Here is a 13,325-nt window from a genome sequence, read left to right as displayed (position 1 = left end):
GGATAACAGTTAAAGCTTTAATAATTGCTAACCTTCGAAAAGAGATAGCATAGAAGGTAGGACAATAATATAAAAATGTAGGACAGAATTAAGTATGATTGAAACTCTAACATCGGTAATTATTGTTTGGTTTATTGTAAGAAAATAAAAAAGTATAAATAACGCAGAATTGCACGTTGGAAAGACATTCGTGGAAAATCATTGAGGGGGTGACATATCTGGATTTTTAATAAAACTATCCTTCTTCAGTACCGTCGGCAGTGAAGGCGGGTTGTATTCAAATAATTTCGCTATGAAATACCTGAAACATGAAACGTAAGTATATTTAAAATAGTCAATAATTAAATTAAAATAATTAATTAATTATTATCTTCTAATATCCAGATCGAGATCGTTGTGCTTGGAAGTCTATTCAAAAGGCCTATGTCCAGTGGACGTCTATCGGCTAATAATGATGATGATGACGATGACGATAGTGATGGTGATGATGATGATGATGATGATGATGATGATGATGATGATGATGATGATGATGATGATGATGGTTATCTACTTATACGGACTAGATTAATCTTCTAGTTTAATGTCGTCGCATTTCATCTAAAGGTTGTCTGTGATGAATTTGATGATATTTTAGAGGCTAAAGTGTGTGTGTAAGTGTGTTAGTGTATGTTTGTTAACCCTTTACCCTGCGGCTACTGAACCGGTTTGACTGACATTTGGGATGGAAACAGACTTTACTCTAGATTACCACATAGGCTACTTTTAATCCAGGAAACATTCATGGTTCCTGTGTGATTTGTGACATATACCTACATAATTTTTACGCGGACGAAGTTTCACAGGCTTCACACTTCTTTATCAGACAATAAATAAGAAAGAAACAAACACGTTGAATTTGAAACCTAATCCTTTTCTTGAAGTTAGTTATTGAAGTTAAATTACGCGAGTCGCACTTATTTTTCGCGGGTAACACAGTGGAGCGTAGTTAGTTTTTTTAATAAAACAAGATATTTCACAAAATCTCATTTACCAGACAAGTATTTCAACAGTGATGAGGAAGCAAGCGGCAACAGTCTGCACAGCCACCAGGGCGGGGGAGGAGGCGCCCCGCAGCACGGCGGCTAGTATGGCGTCGCTCGCGTCCGACGCTATCTCCAACGCGGCCACAAGCAGCGCTGGCGCCGCGAGCCAACGGGCACCACGGTTCCACCATGATTGCTGTTGGATAGACGGTAGAACATCAGGTTGTACCACAAAGTAGCAATGCTATAGATATGGACATAGTCAACTAGTACTACCTACTCGAGGCGTTATCTTCCCGACGCCCTTTAATTTTCCGGATGGTCCTCCCCTTCCTGATGACCTTCCCTGCTCGATTTTTTGTCTGTATGTTCGCTATAGAAACAAAAAACTTCTCGACGAATTTTAACGAAACTTGGCAAAATTATTCTTTATACGCCTGGGCGAAAAAGGGCCGTGATAGCCCAGTGGATATAACTTCTGTCTCCGATTTCGGAGGGTGTGGGTTCGAATCCGGCCCGGGGCATGCACCTCCAACTTTTCAGTTGTGTGCATTTTAAGAAATTAAATATCACGTGTCTCAATCGGTGAAGGAAAACATCGTGAGGAAACCTGCTACACGCTACGATCAATAAGACCAGAGCAGTGAAGAGAAATGTTGGGAAAACGGTAGAAGTAACTCCATTTTTTAAGCTTCCGTCGCGTAGTAGGGTAGGTTAGGAGTATGGTAGGGTAGGGGTAGGATAGGGGTAAGGTAGGAGTAGGGTTGAGTCCCTACTCATCCCCTGTATGGTAGGACAGCTGTAGAGTAAGAGTAAGGTAGGGTAGTAGTAGGGTTTCATGAGGACGAAGTAGCGGGCGTCCGCTAGTTAACTAATAAAAGAATTATGTGCCGGGGATGAAATGAGGGATCAAATGTTCTTCGTTAGACAAGTGTTGCATCTCACCTTGGACATAACGGCTAAGAGCAGAAGGAGAGAGGTAACGCCGGTGACAAATGCACTTAGTTTGCTATAGCCCATCACAAGGCGAATGGTCGGTTTGGTTATCCTGAAATGGAAAGTGGGGGTAGGAAATATATTTTACAGCCTATTCTCTTAGCAAATGCCTATACAAAAAAAGTACCTAATTAAGATCAGTCGAGCCGTTTCTGAGGAGTGAGAGCACAAGGTTTCCGTAAAGACATTCATATTCAATTATTACCTAGGTATTCATTGAAATGGTCGCGTCAATTTTCGAGTTAGCTCTGATATTCCAACTCGCCGAACTACGCTACTGTAGTAAATAAAAACATATCCCAACCAGTTATTAGTAACTGGTTGGGATATGTTTTTATTTACTACGCAACCACACGCCTCATGTTCAGAGCGGACTCGAATTTTGGCGCGACCTGTAGGTCTAACCTAACCTACTTAAAAGGAATTTGATAACCTACCTTCGAGCAAAGCTAACATTGCTGAGCCTCTGAGTGACCTCCTCATCATCAAGTTCCAACTCCACGGGCTGCGAGGCCAAAGCGCAGGCCGACATCGAGACACCTAAAAGGCCTACCAACAGTGCGCGAAGCTTTATGCGAATGCCGTCTGTGTTTCCACTGTTACCTGTAATAATCTGAAATCCATCGAACAATTTGGATAAAGACCTTGTCTACTTATAATACTTTCGGTGATCCTACATTAAGTGCCTAATAGTAAATTAGTAATCAATTAGCAACATTGCTGTTTTAACCGGGGCGTAGCGTGCTTTGAAGAAGCCCTGTATAAAAATTAGTTTGGAGGGACCAAATAAATGGTAGGTACATTTTTCACAAAAAAATAACGCTTGCTTAAAATAAATAAAACAGTGACTTTTTAACCCATGTAGGATGTCTCCAACATTTGGGTGCTCGCCTTAGCCCGGAAAACAAAGAGATTGCTTGTTTTACGTTTGTCATTTTTTGCTTTTTTCTTTCTGGAAAGCACCATATTCAGTGACATTTTACTTATATTTTGTTTCACACGTTAGGGCCACAGTAAAGATATTACAAGCAGTATAATAACTCGGCCGTATTTTTGAAATAAATACCTACAGCCGCGCGGTACGTAAACATGTCATAGGGCTGCCCGCATGCAGCAATTTAATTACATTTGCTAACTTTGTGTTTCCACTTAGTTTTGTGATTGTAAATAAACTTTTTTTATATAAACAAATAAAATACTTTGTAAATTGTAGTAAAATGGGAAGTGATAAATAAAAATGCGTGTTTTTTGATTGGTTGATTTAATTAAGGCTGATACTACGTCAATGATCTTGAAGGATTGGTCGTATTCTTAAACATATTTATTTCGGTGATGCCATCTAGGTATTACCTCCACACTACGTGAACAAATAAAAAAAAAGATAAATACCTTCATGAAATTGTAGTGATTTAAAATAGATAATGAAACAATGAACAAACGCACTAATTGTCCCTACGATACGATAGTTCCCCTAGATTTCTCTAGGATGCCATTATCAGATCCTGACATGAAAAAAATGGGACTAACCTGAAAGAATACTCATCCAAACAAAAAAGAAACGGTTTACAAATGACGGAAATATCGCTGTAAATACGATACGATTCTTTTTGGAAGTCGGTTAAAATTCTTGTCACCAATGCCAAGCTGAGCAAAAGTTTTATGAGCTTGCACATTAAAGTGCATAAAATCCGCCATTTTGATTTTTTAAGAACTAAGTTACCCAGTGACACTCGGCCTATCTAGACGAGTCTAATGACATATCATTTATCAGTATGTGTGCTTGGCAAATTTGTTCGTAACACTCCCGAAGGTCGGCGCGGTCCGGGAGGGGGGTAACGATGCCCAGCGCGTACGACTTCACACCCGCGCAGTCCTTTCCTCCCGTCGCCCGCATACAACAACAAGTCATAACATTCAAACACATACTCCTCCTTTGGGCTTTGCCGCAGTCGGGTAACAAAACACAAATGATCCGAGCACAGTCACACAATACATTGTACAAGCAGTCGAGGTTTTAATACAAGCTTATCGTACCTACTGTATCGTGATTCATGAACCGCGTATAGCTACATATTTCAATCGTGTCAATCACTTTCCTTTACTCTATTCACTTTATTTACTAATCCAGATACCTACCTTTATTCTGGAGATAAAAGGAAATACCTTATGCATTAAAAAATACAAGATTATGTACCTACCTACTAATAAGTAAATTTATTTTAAAGTTAACCTTTCAGAGTTTCCAGGTAACTTAAAAAAAAGTTATCTCTGGATGGGATAATTTTGAATTCATGCATCCAAAAACGGCACAGTATTTCCTACTGGTCATAATTAAAAAAATCTAATACTATTAATACACTTTACTCTGTTAATACACCGTGCGTTCGTTCGTCACCGCGGCACAGTCGCGACTGTCTTCACCCTACGATCACCCCATGTTCAAGGAGCGTAGGTATAGCTCGCGTTTCGACCTCTAGTATGAAGTCCAACTACTGGTTGTAATATCTTTTCTGTGTTAGGGCCCTGTAATCCGGATGCCCCGTATCATTGACTCGGCTGATAAGGCGGTAGCTACGCTCCTGTGTTTTAGTAAATCGAGTTGGAGCTTACTTACTCTTCAAATTGGTATGTACTCGTAAGTACCTAATAGAATTTAGCGCTGAACCATATACTTAAAGACTTTTTTGACTGCCTCCGTGGCGCAGTGGTATGCGCGGTGGATTTACAAGGTCCTGGGTTCGATCCCCGGCTGGGCAGATTGAGATTTGCTTAATTTGTCCAGGTCTGGCTGGTGGGAGGCTTTGGCCGTGGCTAGTTACAACCATACCGGCAAAGACGTACCGCCAAGCGATTTAGCGTTCCGGTACGATGCCGTGTAGAAACCGAAAGGGGTGTGGATATTCATCCTCCTCCTTGACAAGGTAGCCCGCTTCCATCTTAGACTGCATCATCACTTACCATCAGGTGAGATTGTAGTCAAGGGCTAACTTGTAAAGAATAAAAAAAAAAGAGACTACTTACCGCATTTTCATGTTTGAATCGAATATTATCCAAAAACTTGGTTTCGTCCTCCATACTACATTCGTTAAACACAAATGAATGGCTGGTGTGTATCAATATTAAACTAGAATGTACGAATTTAGTCTTCCATGGAAATGGATGTCGTATGAATTATATGCGTCTGTAACGGTATCTAAACATTATAATTAAAATCTCACATGTTATTGTCGTTGTTGATTTATATGACGTTAAGTGACATACTGTGATTGTATAGACTTAAAAAGTTAAAAAAAAACATTCAACAAAGAGGTTTAACAGTGGAATCCATAGACGTTGTAGGCGCACTCCCAGGGGATAATTCACCCGCTGAGTGTCAAATTCTCAAGAGATTCTCAATCGACACTCAGCGGCTAAATGATCCCCTAGGGGAGCCTCTACAACGTCCATAAATTTCACTGGAAGTCAGTGAAGTAGCGTGGAATTTTAAGGAATATTCGCCGTCATTCAATTCACCGTCCCTACTTTAAAATTAAAATCATGGTAAAATACTCTATTATATACTCAACATAAATTAGAAATGCTGATAGAAGGACATTTATCTATGAAAAAAAATACGGAACCCAAAAAACGGTCAACCAAGTGATTACTCTTACTTGTCAAACGGATGGTCCGATTTTCATTTAGTTGTAGAATAAACAATACTAAGCGAATCTATCTGAGTGGGGTATCAAAATATTAAAGGTTTTTATTTGTGTTACCTACCTATTACAAAATGTTTGGAGGGTATGGTAAAGGAGACGAGTTTTTCTGATGAAAGAATTTGATGTTAGTAAAAAACAGAATTTATTTTGTTCATTTATTAATTCATCTATTGGTGTATTTAATTTGTAATCATTGGCGAAAAATACAACATTGGCGTAAAATACAACATTGGCGTAAAATACAATTTGTATTACTATGCCTATATTATTATCTTCTCGCTTTTTAGAATTTGTTAAAGTACTTTATATAAATGCAATTAATTATTCCATGTTTTAAAGATCACACACGCATAGACACTGTCTGAATACACAGAACTCTTGAAGCCAATTGAAAGTCATCAAGGCAATGGCTACCACCTTGTGTTGTAGTTGCTTCAGTGTCTTCATATTTATTCTGACCAGGAAGAGCAAGGCGTTACACAACCGCACGAAAATCACAACCAACTGCCCGGCAAGGTGCGGCAAGAAAAGTGATGGATTTTCCTGAAAATTTATGTTAATTTTAGAACAATATTGAACAGAATAAAAGTAGGTTTTGGTATTAGGTATTTATGTTTGTCCGGTTATTTAAGACCAATCCGATTATGTCGTAGATACTTAATATGTAAAAGAGAGAGCTTAATATATAGCAGAGAGAGTTAAAATAGAGTAAAAGAAGTGCTTGAAACGTCGCCATTAAAAATCTAATTTTAATTTATGAATTTTTAATTTTGCTTGCAAATAAATCCCAATGCACTTACGTTACTCTACTTTTACAGCGATACTACTGGAAGGGTTGGATTAAAGAGGTCTAAGGGCGGACGAAGTCGCGGGCGTCCGCTTGTATTTAATATTAGTACACAGAGAGTGGATGGTGAACAAACAATTAGTATAATATAACAAATTTTTGATATATTTTCCAAGGTTTTTATTTTTTATATTATGTAGGTAGGTATAGGTATAATAGATTTTTTAGTGCTGACATAATCAAATATTTCTTACTGTAAGGCATCCAACCAAAAGGCAAGTATATTGAACCAAACCCATAGAAGTTGCAATTATCTTCAGATCATGTACAAGCATTTCGTTTCGTGTCAATTGATTCACATTTTGATCCCCTGCACCAAGCGGTACTTCCCCCAAATGATTCTTTAAGTGGTGTATATTCACAAACTGGAAATATATACATACATTTCGGTTTTAATGTAGGTATATTATCATAGCTAGCAAAAGCCGCACACACAATTTTTAATAGTGTTTTGTATTATATTTTGTACTAGCGGGCGCCCGTGACTTCGTCCACGTGAAACTCGATATAAACTTACAAGTACCCCGTACCCCTACCCCTACCCCTACCCCAACCCCTACCCCAACCCCTACCCTACTCATTAAGGCTGCACACGCGACGGAAGCTTAAAAATGGAGTAACTTCTCCCGTTTTCCCAACTTTTCCCTTCACTGCTCTGCTCCTATTGATCGTAGCGTGATGAAAAGTATACTATAACCTGCCCAGGAGTATAAAGAACAATTGTACCAAGTTTTGTTAAAATCCGTCGAGTAGTTTTTGTTTCTATAACGAACATACAGACAGATAGACAAAAATTTAACTGATTGCATTTTTGGCATCAGTATCGATCACTAATCACCCCCTGATAGTTATTTTGTAAATATATTTCTTGTACCGAATTGACCTCTACAGATTTATTATATAAGTATAGATTGACATTGTTAAAAATTTAAAAAAAGGATCATAAATGATAGAGAAAAACTTACCAAACCAAGAGTGCTGAAAACGTAGGTGTATGGTACACTAATAGAAAAGGTAGGATGTTTGCAAAACAACTTCGTGTTTGCATACTGCGGTTTAAGAAGCTGGCCTAAAACAATGCTAAACGGTAGCTTCATTATAAATGCAGTCAGAATAACCGTAGGTGTCGGTTGTATCAGCTAACATCATAACATATTATGAATATGTATACTTTATATGTTATATAATATTATATTTAATAAAAAAGCATTTTTTGTTCAATTATTTTTTGTTTATACAGAACTCTTGACATATCCTTCAAGTCACAGCCAAGTCACAGAATCGTAAATACGTAATCATATGTCTATGCTTTATCAATAATCTATGCACAACACAAATCTCTTATTAATCTGTAGATCTACCAATCTATTCTTCTACCATTCTAATCTTTTTGACAGCCTCCGTGGCACAGTGGTATGCGCAGTGGATTTACAAGACGAGGTCCTGGGTTCGATCTCCGGCTGGGCTGATTGAGGTTTTCTTAATTGGTCCAGGTCTGGCTGGTGGGAGGCTTCGGCCGTGGCTAGTTACCACCCTACCGGCAAAGTCGTACCGCCAACGATTTAGCGTTCCGGTACGATGCCGTGTAGAAATCGAAAGGAGTGTGGATTTTTATCCTCCTCCTAAAAGTTCCTCCTAGCCCGCTTCCATCTTTGATTGCATCATCACGTACCATCAGGTGAGATTTATTCAAGGGCTAACTCGCTAACTAGTAAAGAATAAAAAAAAAACAAATTCTTCTACGGCGTTAAAAGTCATTTGACCATAGTAGAGTAAGGACCTGTAAACCCCAGACTTTCGTCATTTTGTAAAAGCTGAAAGTTTGTGAGCTCATGCTAAGTACTACCGTCTACGTATAAATGTAATTTTTTATGGTTTCTTACTTAGACGGTTAGACTTAGACTTATGAGGGTCTGGATCCTTAAAACCTGCTACCTCCCAAAGCTACTACTATCCAAACTCCATCATAGTTGGTTACGATACTTATCTATATAATAAGATTTTAGATATCATACCGGAATGTCTTTAAATTTTTTCATCATTGTTGGTATTAAAATAAGCGTTTATGAAATTTAAAAAGAATTTATTTCTAAAAAAAACACCTATATTTCGATACTAAACAATTTGGAAATTAAAACTAGGTAAATAATAAAATAAGTAATTTTAAAGTAAACAATAAGTAAGAAACAGTCTTACACAACATCGTAAAGGACACGAATATTGTCACAGTAAACATCATCTCTAATACCTGAACATTGGCTCAAAAGAGTATCTTTAATTGCAAATTGTGGGCTAAATCTTTGACACCCAGAAGAAAACAGCTGTGCTAAAAATGGATGATGTCGTGAGGAAGCTGCTATGAAATGACCTTCGGGAGTTAAGGATAGGTATTTAGGTTTACTCTGTCCCTGTATAGTTGCATACTTTAAGGAAGGACCCTTTATAGAGACTAGATCGGCTGGAGCGAAAGTTTTAGGATAAGAATAAGATGGTCCAACGTCATCCGAAAATCCAATGACATCGTAAAAAAGTACAACCTGTGGTACATCAACATTCAATTTTGAATCATTTTGCATCCTTAATAGATGATGGAAAACTTCATGTTGATTCATTAATTCATCAAGACCTTTCCTGTAATTACTGTCGTTGTTTTCTTTGGATATATTCTTTGTGAGATTTTTTATTTTTTCTGTAATATTATTGGAGTGATTCAAATTATTACTATTTGTTCGGTTTTCGATTTTAAAGTTTACAGTAGTATTTTTTTTATTAATGGCAATATCACGTTTAATTCTATGAGTTCTTACGAGTGGGGTATTGTTTAATTCTTTTATATCTTGGTTGTCAGCTCCAAAAAACAAACTTGTTTCATTTAAAATTTGATTAACTATATTGAAGAACATTGAAAATATTTCAGTTTGAGCTTGAATTTCTGGATAATTGAATGTATTATCTGCATACGCTTCTGTCCTGATGCCATCATTGTGTTGTTTTAAAATTGCGTCAAGTCTACTATCAATAGCTTGATTTCGATGAAATTGATTATTGAACGTAACAAAATCAAATCCAATGCCACCATACTGCCAAATGGCATATATTCTAGCGTAAAATGATAAGTAGTTTGGAGGTATAGTTCTCCATTTGTATCTTAAGGGAGTCCTTGCCATATATTTGCTGAGCACCATCACACTTATATTTACATTTTCATATATTCTTTGGAAATCCCTTATTTCTCTTTTGTAGTCCAGACCAAAAATGCTACTGAAAGGTCTTGCTATTGGTGGTATCAATCTGTTTAAAAGCCTAGCGCTCAGCAGTCTAGAATCTTGAAAAGAGTTCTGCCAAGAATCGTCAATTAGAAAATTTACGTTTATACGTAGCAGCGGATATTGTCTTGCCATGTGTGAAAGGTATTCAGAAAAAATAGAAAGTGGAACATGAGCATCCCGAGGTATAATATGATGGTAGAAAACTTCGCTAGCTGGCTTGGTATCATTACATTTGACAACTACAACTGGTTGCCTCCTATATGCACTCATGCCAAGCGCACAAAATACTAGAAAGGATATTGCTAACAAAATTATAGTCATCCAGCAAGCCGAGACGAACTCTGCAATAAAAAATTATGATTACACGGTAAACAATCTTAATAGGTACTTGTTTCAGATCATATGAATCTTAAAACAAGACAATTGAAGGCACATCCTTCCACATCAAAATACTAAAAATAAATTTTTATCATCCAGCGTGGTTATTTTAATACAATGACACACGCCAGATATTATCGATTTTAAGGCATTACGTTGGTTATAACAAAATCTAATAAAAGCATTACACAATCTTTAAAATTTTTTATGTGTAATGTGTATGTTCACGCGTATGCGCCATTTCTATTGCGTTGTTAGTAATAACTCTATATTTTAGATTCTTCATTAATTTACCAGGCCAACGACTGCACCACGACTGCTTGGGTGTACAAGTCACGTGCCATCCCGACGCTGCTATTGTTGTAGGTGCTTGAGATCTCAGAACATTGTCTCCACCACCTGATTCTACTTTGAGCAATGGGTATTCTTCATCTCGTTTTACTTGTGCGCCAAGTTCCGTCATTATTTGACACTGTAAGGTACTGAATAGAAACGGTTAGCATTATGAATAGAGTAGATTTACCTATTTCAATATTATCCGCCTCAATGTCACCTACATCCGAAAGAAAATCCTCTACGTACGTTACGTTATAGAATACTAAACCAAAGCATCGATAAATAATGTTTAATTGTGAAGTTAACAGCTCCTAGGGGTCTCTTTTTTGGTGCAGTAGGGAAGCGTATTTTCGGTGTTTTTCGGTGCAGTGGCGAATTTTCATGTTTAATTTGCTAGCTTTCATATACTGCCCGGGTCATGTGCACTGTGACCCGGGCAGTATATGCAAATTAAACATGAAAATTTGGAAAATCCAAATATGAACGCCTCACAAAACTCAATAGACAAAATCTAGCACAAATATATGTCTCTTCGAAACTTCGTTGAGGTGGCGCGGCTTGCTATTTATTCCTTCCGAAGCAGTGTTAATTTATCTTGATTTTCAATTTGTACGATGTACGTGAAATACGTGTACGTGCGATACACCGTAAATAAATAAATAAATATACTTAAACAATACACATCACTATCTAGCCCCAAAGTAAGCATACTGAGTGGCTTGTGTTATGGGTACTAAGATAGTTGACATTATAATATTCATATACATTTATATACTACATATAAATACTTATATGATATATAAATACACACAGACACTGGAAAACACTCATGCTCATCACACGAATATTTTCCAGTTGTGGGAATCGAAGCCACGGCCGTGGATGCAGAAAGCAGGGTCACTACCCACTGCGCCACGCGACCGTGAAATAAAATATTTTAAATTTAAAGTAATCATTGAAGGGAGTTTATTCAAGTCAGCCTCGGGCGGCGAAATTCTACGCCACAGCTTCGATAAAACGTTGTGTCAAACTATATATTATTGGAAATATATAAAAACAACCATATATTTATCGCATCAACAAAATTAAAATTTACCTTGTAGCTGTTTTTTTATTATTTAATTAAAATCCTAATATATTTAGCTAATACTGAAACAAGCTTTTGTGTTGATAAAATGACAGTTAATTTTGGAATTCAGGTTTTAAATTATGACATTTAAGGTGAAATACGCAAATTATTAGATATCCTAATTAAAATCTTTTTAGTATCTATCTATCATTAACGCTAGCGTATTTCAAGAAGTCAAGTCTCCTCTGAGACCAATAATGAGGGGTTAGGCCAATAGTCCACCACGTTGGCTCCTCACGATGTTTTTCGAAAGAAAGAAATAAGATGGAGTATTTTTAATGGGTATTATTAATTAATATATTCATTTCCGTAAATGTCGCTAGTGAAAAAAAGTTTGTATATATACGGATATCAAGGAGGCGTTTTCTTTTTATGGGTTTCACCGGTTTCACCACGCTGCTTGTAAATACTCATTCTGGATCATCTTTATTCTGTGGTTCCGGAACGATGTCGTGTAGAAACCGAAAGGAGTGTGTACTTTCATTCAACTCCTGACAAGTTAGCCCGCTTCCATCTTAAAGCGCATCACTTACCATCATGTGAGATTGTAGTCAAGCGTAACTTGTACAGAATAAAAACATTTATGTGCATAATTTGAGGAATTCATAATAATGACGTAAAATAAAATCAGTACGTGAGACGAACGCATGTTGAATCAACAAAATCAAAGCGGAACTTAATACAAACGCCTAAACGTGCTAACCTCACTATTACATAAAACATTGATTGCTAGGTGTTGGAAAAGGGAGGGTTAATTTGTGATTTTTAAAATGAATAGTGTACTGTTAAGTTATTTACCTAAGAGTAGAGTATTTATCACCGAAGAGTAGAGTATTTATCACCGAAGAGTAGAGTATTTATCACCCAAGAGTAGAGCATTTATCACCTAAGAATAGAGTATTTATCACCGAAGAGTAGAGTATTTATCACCAGAAGAGTAGAGTTACCTACGTCTAGTATATCATAGTTTGTGAGTGTTGGTATTCAAAATCTTTTAGCTTCAACCGATTTTGATGATTCTGATGCCAGTGCATAGATCAAACAGGTAAGTGTAAATGTCAGGGTCAATTTCACCATCTTCTGTTAAGTGTCAGATAACTTATTAGCTACAAGATCTGTCTTAGTCATTTGACATAAAGTAAGAAGTGTTAAAACCTAAAATACATAGATAATAGGTTAAAACTTACTAACTATCCAACACCAGGTATTGAAACTGGCCCATGTATTGTACTTTTTTTTGACCAGAGAAATGAAAAAGGTCATGCGACGGAAAAAAGAGAAATGAAGGAAATTTTCACGCATTTATTTCATTTGTTTCCATATTATTTCTTATGCACCAGACTGCTAAAAAATACCTGATAATCCATGGTTTACATATTTCTGGTCAGTATTTTTTTTTCTTGGCTATATTCTAACCTCCTTTTATTTAAACCGCTTATTGTCTCTTAAATTATGGCATATTATCCATCATAAATTCTATAATGACTAACTCGTCAAACTCTACATTTTTCTAGCGATTATAAATTTTAAAATCTACTCGTTCCCCAAGCATAAAGAATTATATCGTTAAAAATCAAATTATTATTGGGTAAGTGAAGCCAATTTCAAAAGCTTTTGCAATAATTTATTTAGTGTATATTATTA

At 36.7% G+C, this 13,325-nt stretch overlaps 3 protein-coding genes across 5 annotated transcripts; all 3 read right to left on the bottom strand.

Annotated features, from left to right (window-relative positions):
- Positions 1–121: 121 nt before the first annotated feature.
- Positions 122–5,830, bottom strand: LOC112048141 (uncharacterized). Of its 3 annotated transcripts, none has more exons than XM_052884241.1 (5): positions 5,043–5,830; positions 2,459–2,634; positions 1,971–2,073; positions 1,034–1,221; positions 122–301 (listed from the first exon to the last, which is right to left on the bottom strand). In XM_052884241.1, exons 1-5 carry the CDS (start codon positions 5,094–5,096, stop codon positions 199–201), a joined length of 624 nt encoding a protein of 207 aa, XP_052740201.1. In that variant the 5' UTR covers positions 5,097–5,830; the 3' UTR covers positions 122–198. The 3 variants fall into 3 exon arrangements, with proteins under 3 accessions (XP_052740201.1, XP_052740203.1, XP_052740202.1); XM_052884243.1 differs by lacking the exon at positions 5,043–5,830 and adding an exon at positions 4,220–5,016 and having other exon boundaries at positions 2,459–3,378; XM_052884242.1 differs by lacking the exon at positions 5,043–5,830 and adding an exon at positions 4,252–5,016 and having other exon boundaries at positions 2,459–3,378.
- Positions 5,831–6,020: 190 nt separating this feature from the next.
- On the bottom strand, positions 6,021–7,666 carry LOC112048159 (uncharacterized). The gene is made up of 3 exons (XM_052884439.1): positions 7,499–7,666; positions 6,764–6,934; positions 6,021–6,265 (listed from the first exon to the last, which is right to left on the bottom strand). Exons 1-3 carry the CDS (start codon positions 7,664–7,666, stop codon positions 6,056–6,058), a joined length of 549 nt encoding a protein of 182 aa, XP_052740399.1. The 3' UTR covers positions 6,021–6,055.
- A 1,072-nt stretch (positions 7,667–8,738) lies between these two features.
- Positions 8,739–13,103, bottom strand: LOC112048152 (uncharacterized). The gene is made up of 2 exons (XM_024085563.2): positions 10,511–13,103; positions 8,739–10,179 (listed from the first exon to the last, which is right to left on the bottom strand). Exons 1-2 carry the CDS (start codon positions 10,677–10,679, stop codon positions 8,762–8,764), a joined length of 1,587 nt encoding a protein of 528 aa, XP_023941331.2. The 5' UTR covers positions 10,680–13,103; the 3' UTR covers positions 8,739–8,761.
- Between the last annotated feature and the right edge of the window lie 222 nt (positions 13,104–13,325).

This window comes from Bicyclus anynana, chromosome 11 (assembly GCF_947172395.1).
Source record: "Bicyclus anynana chromosome 11, ilBicAnyn1.1, whole genome shotgun sequence".
NCBI lineage: Eukaryota > Metazoa > Arthropoda > Insecta > Lepidoptera > Nymphalidae > Bicyclus > Bicyclus anynana.
Note: the sequence above shows the minus strand (reverse complement) of the source record. Positions and strands in the feature narration are given on the sequence as shown.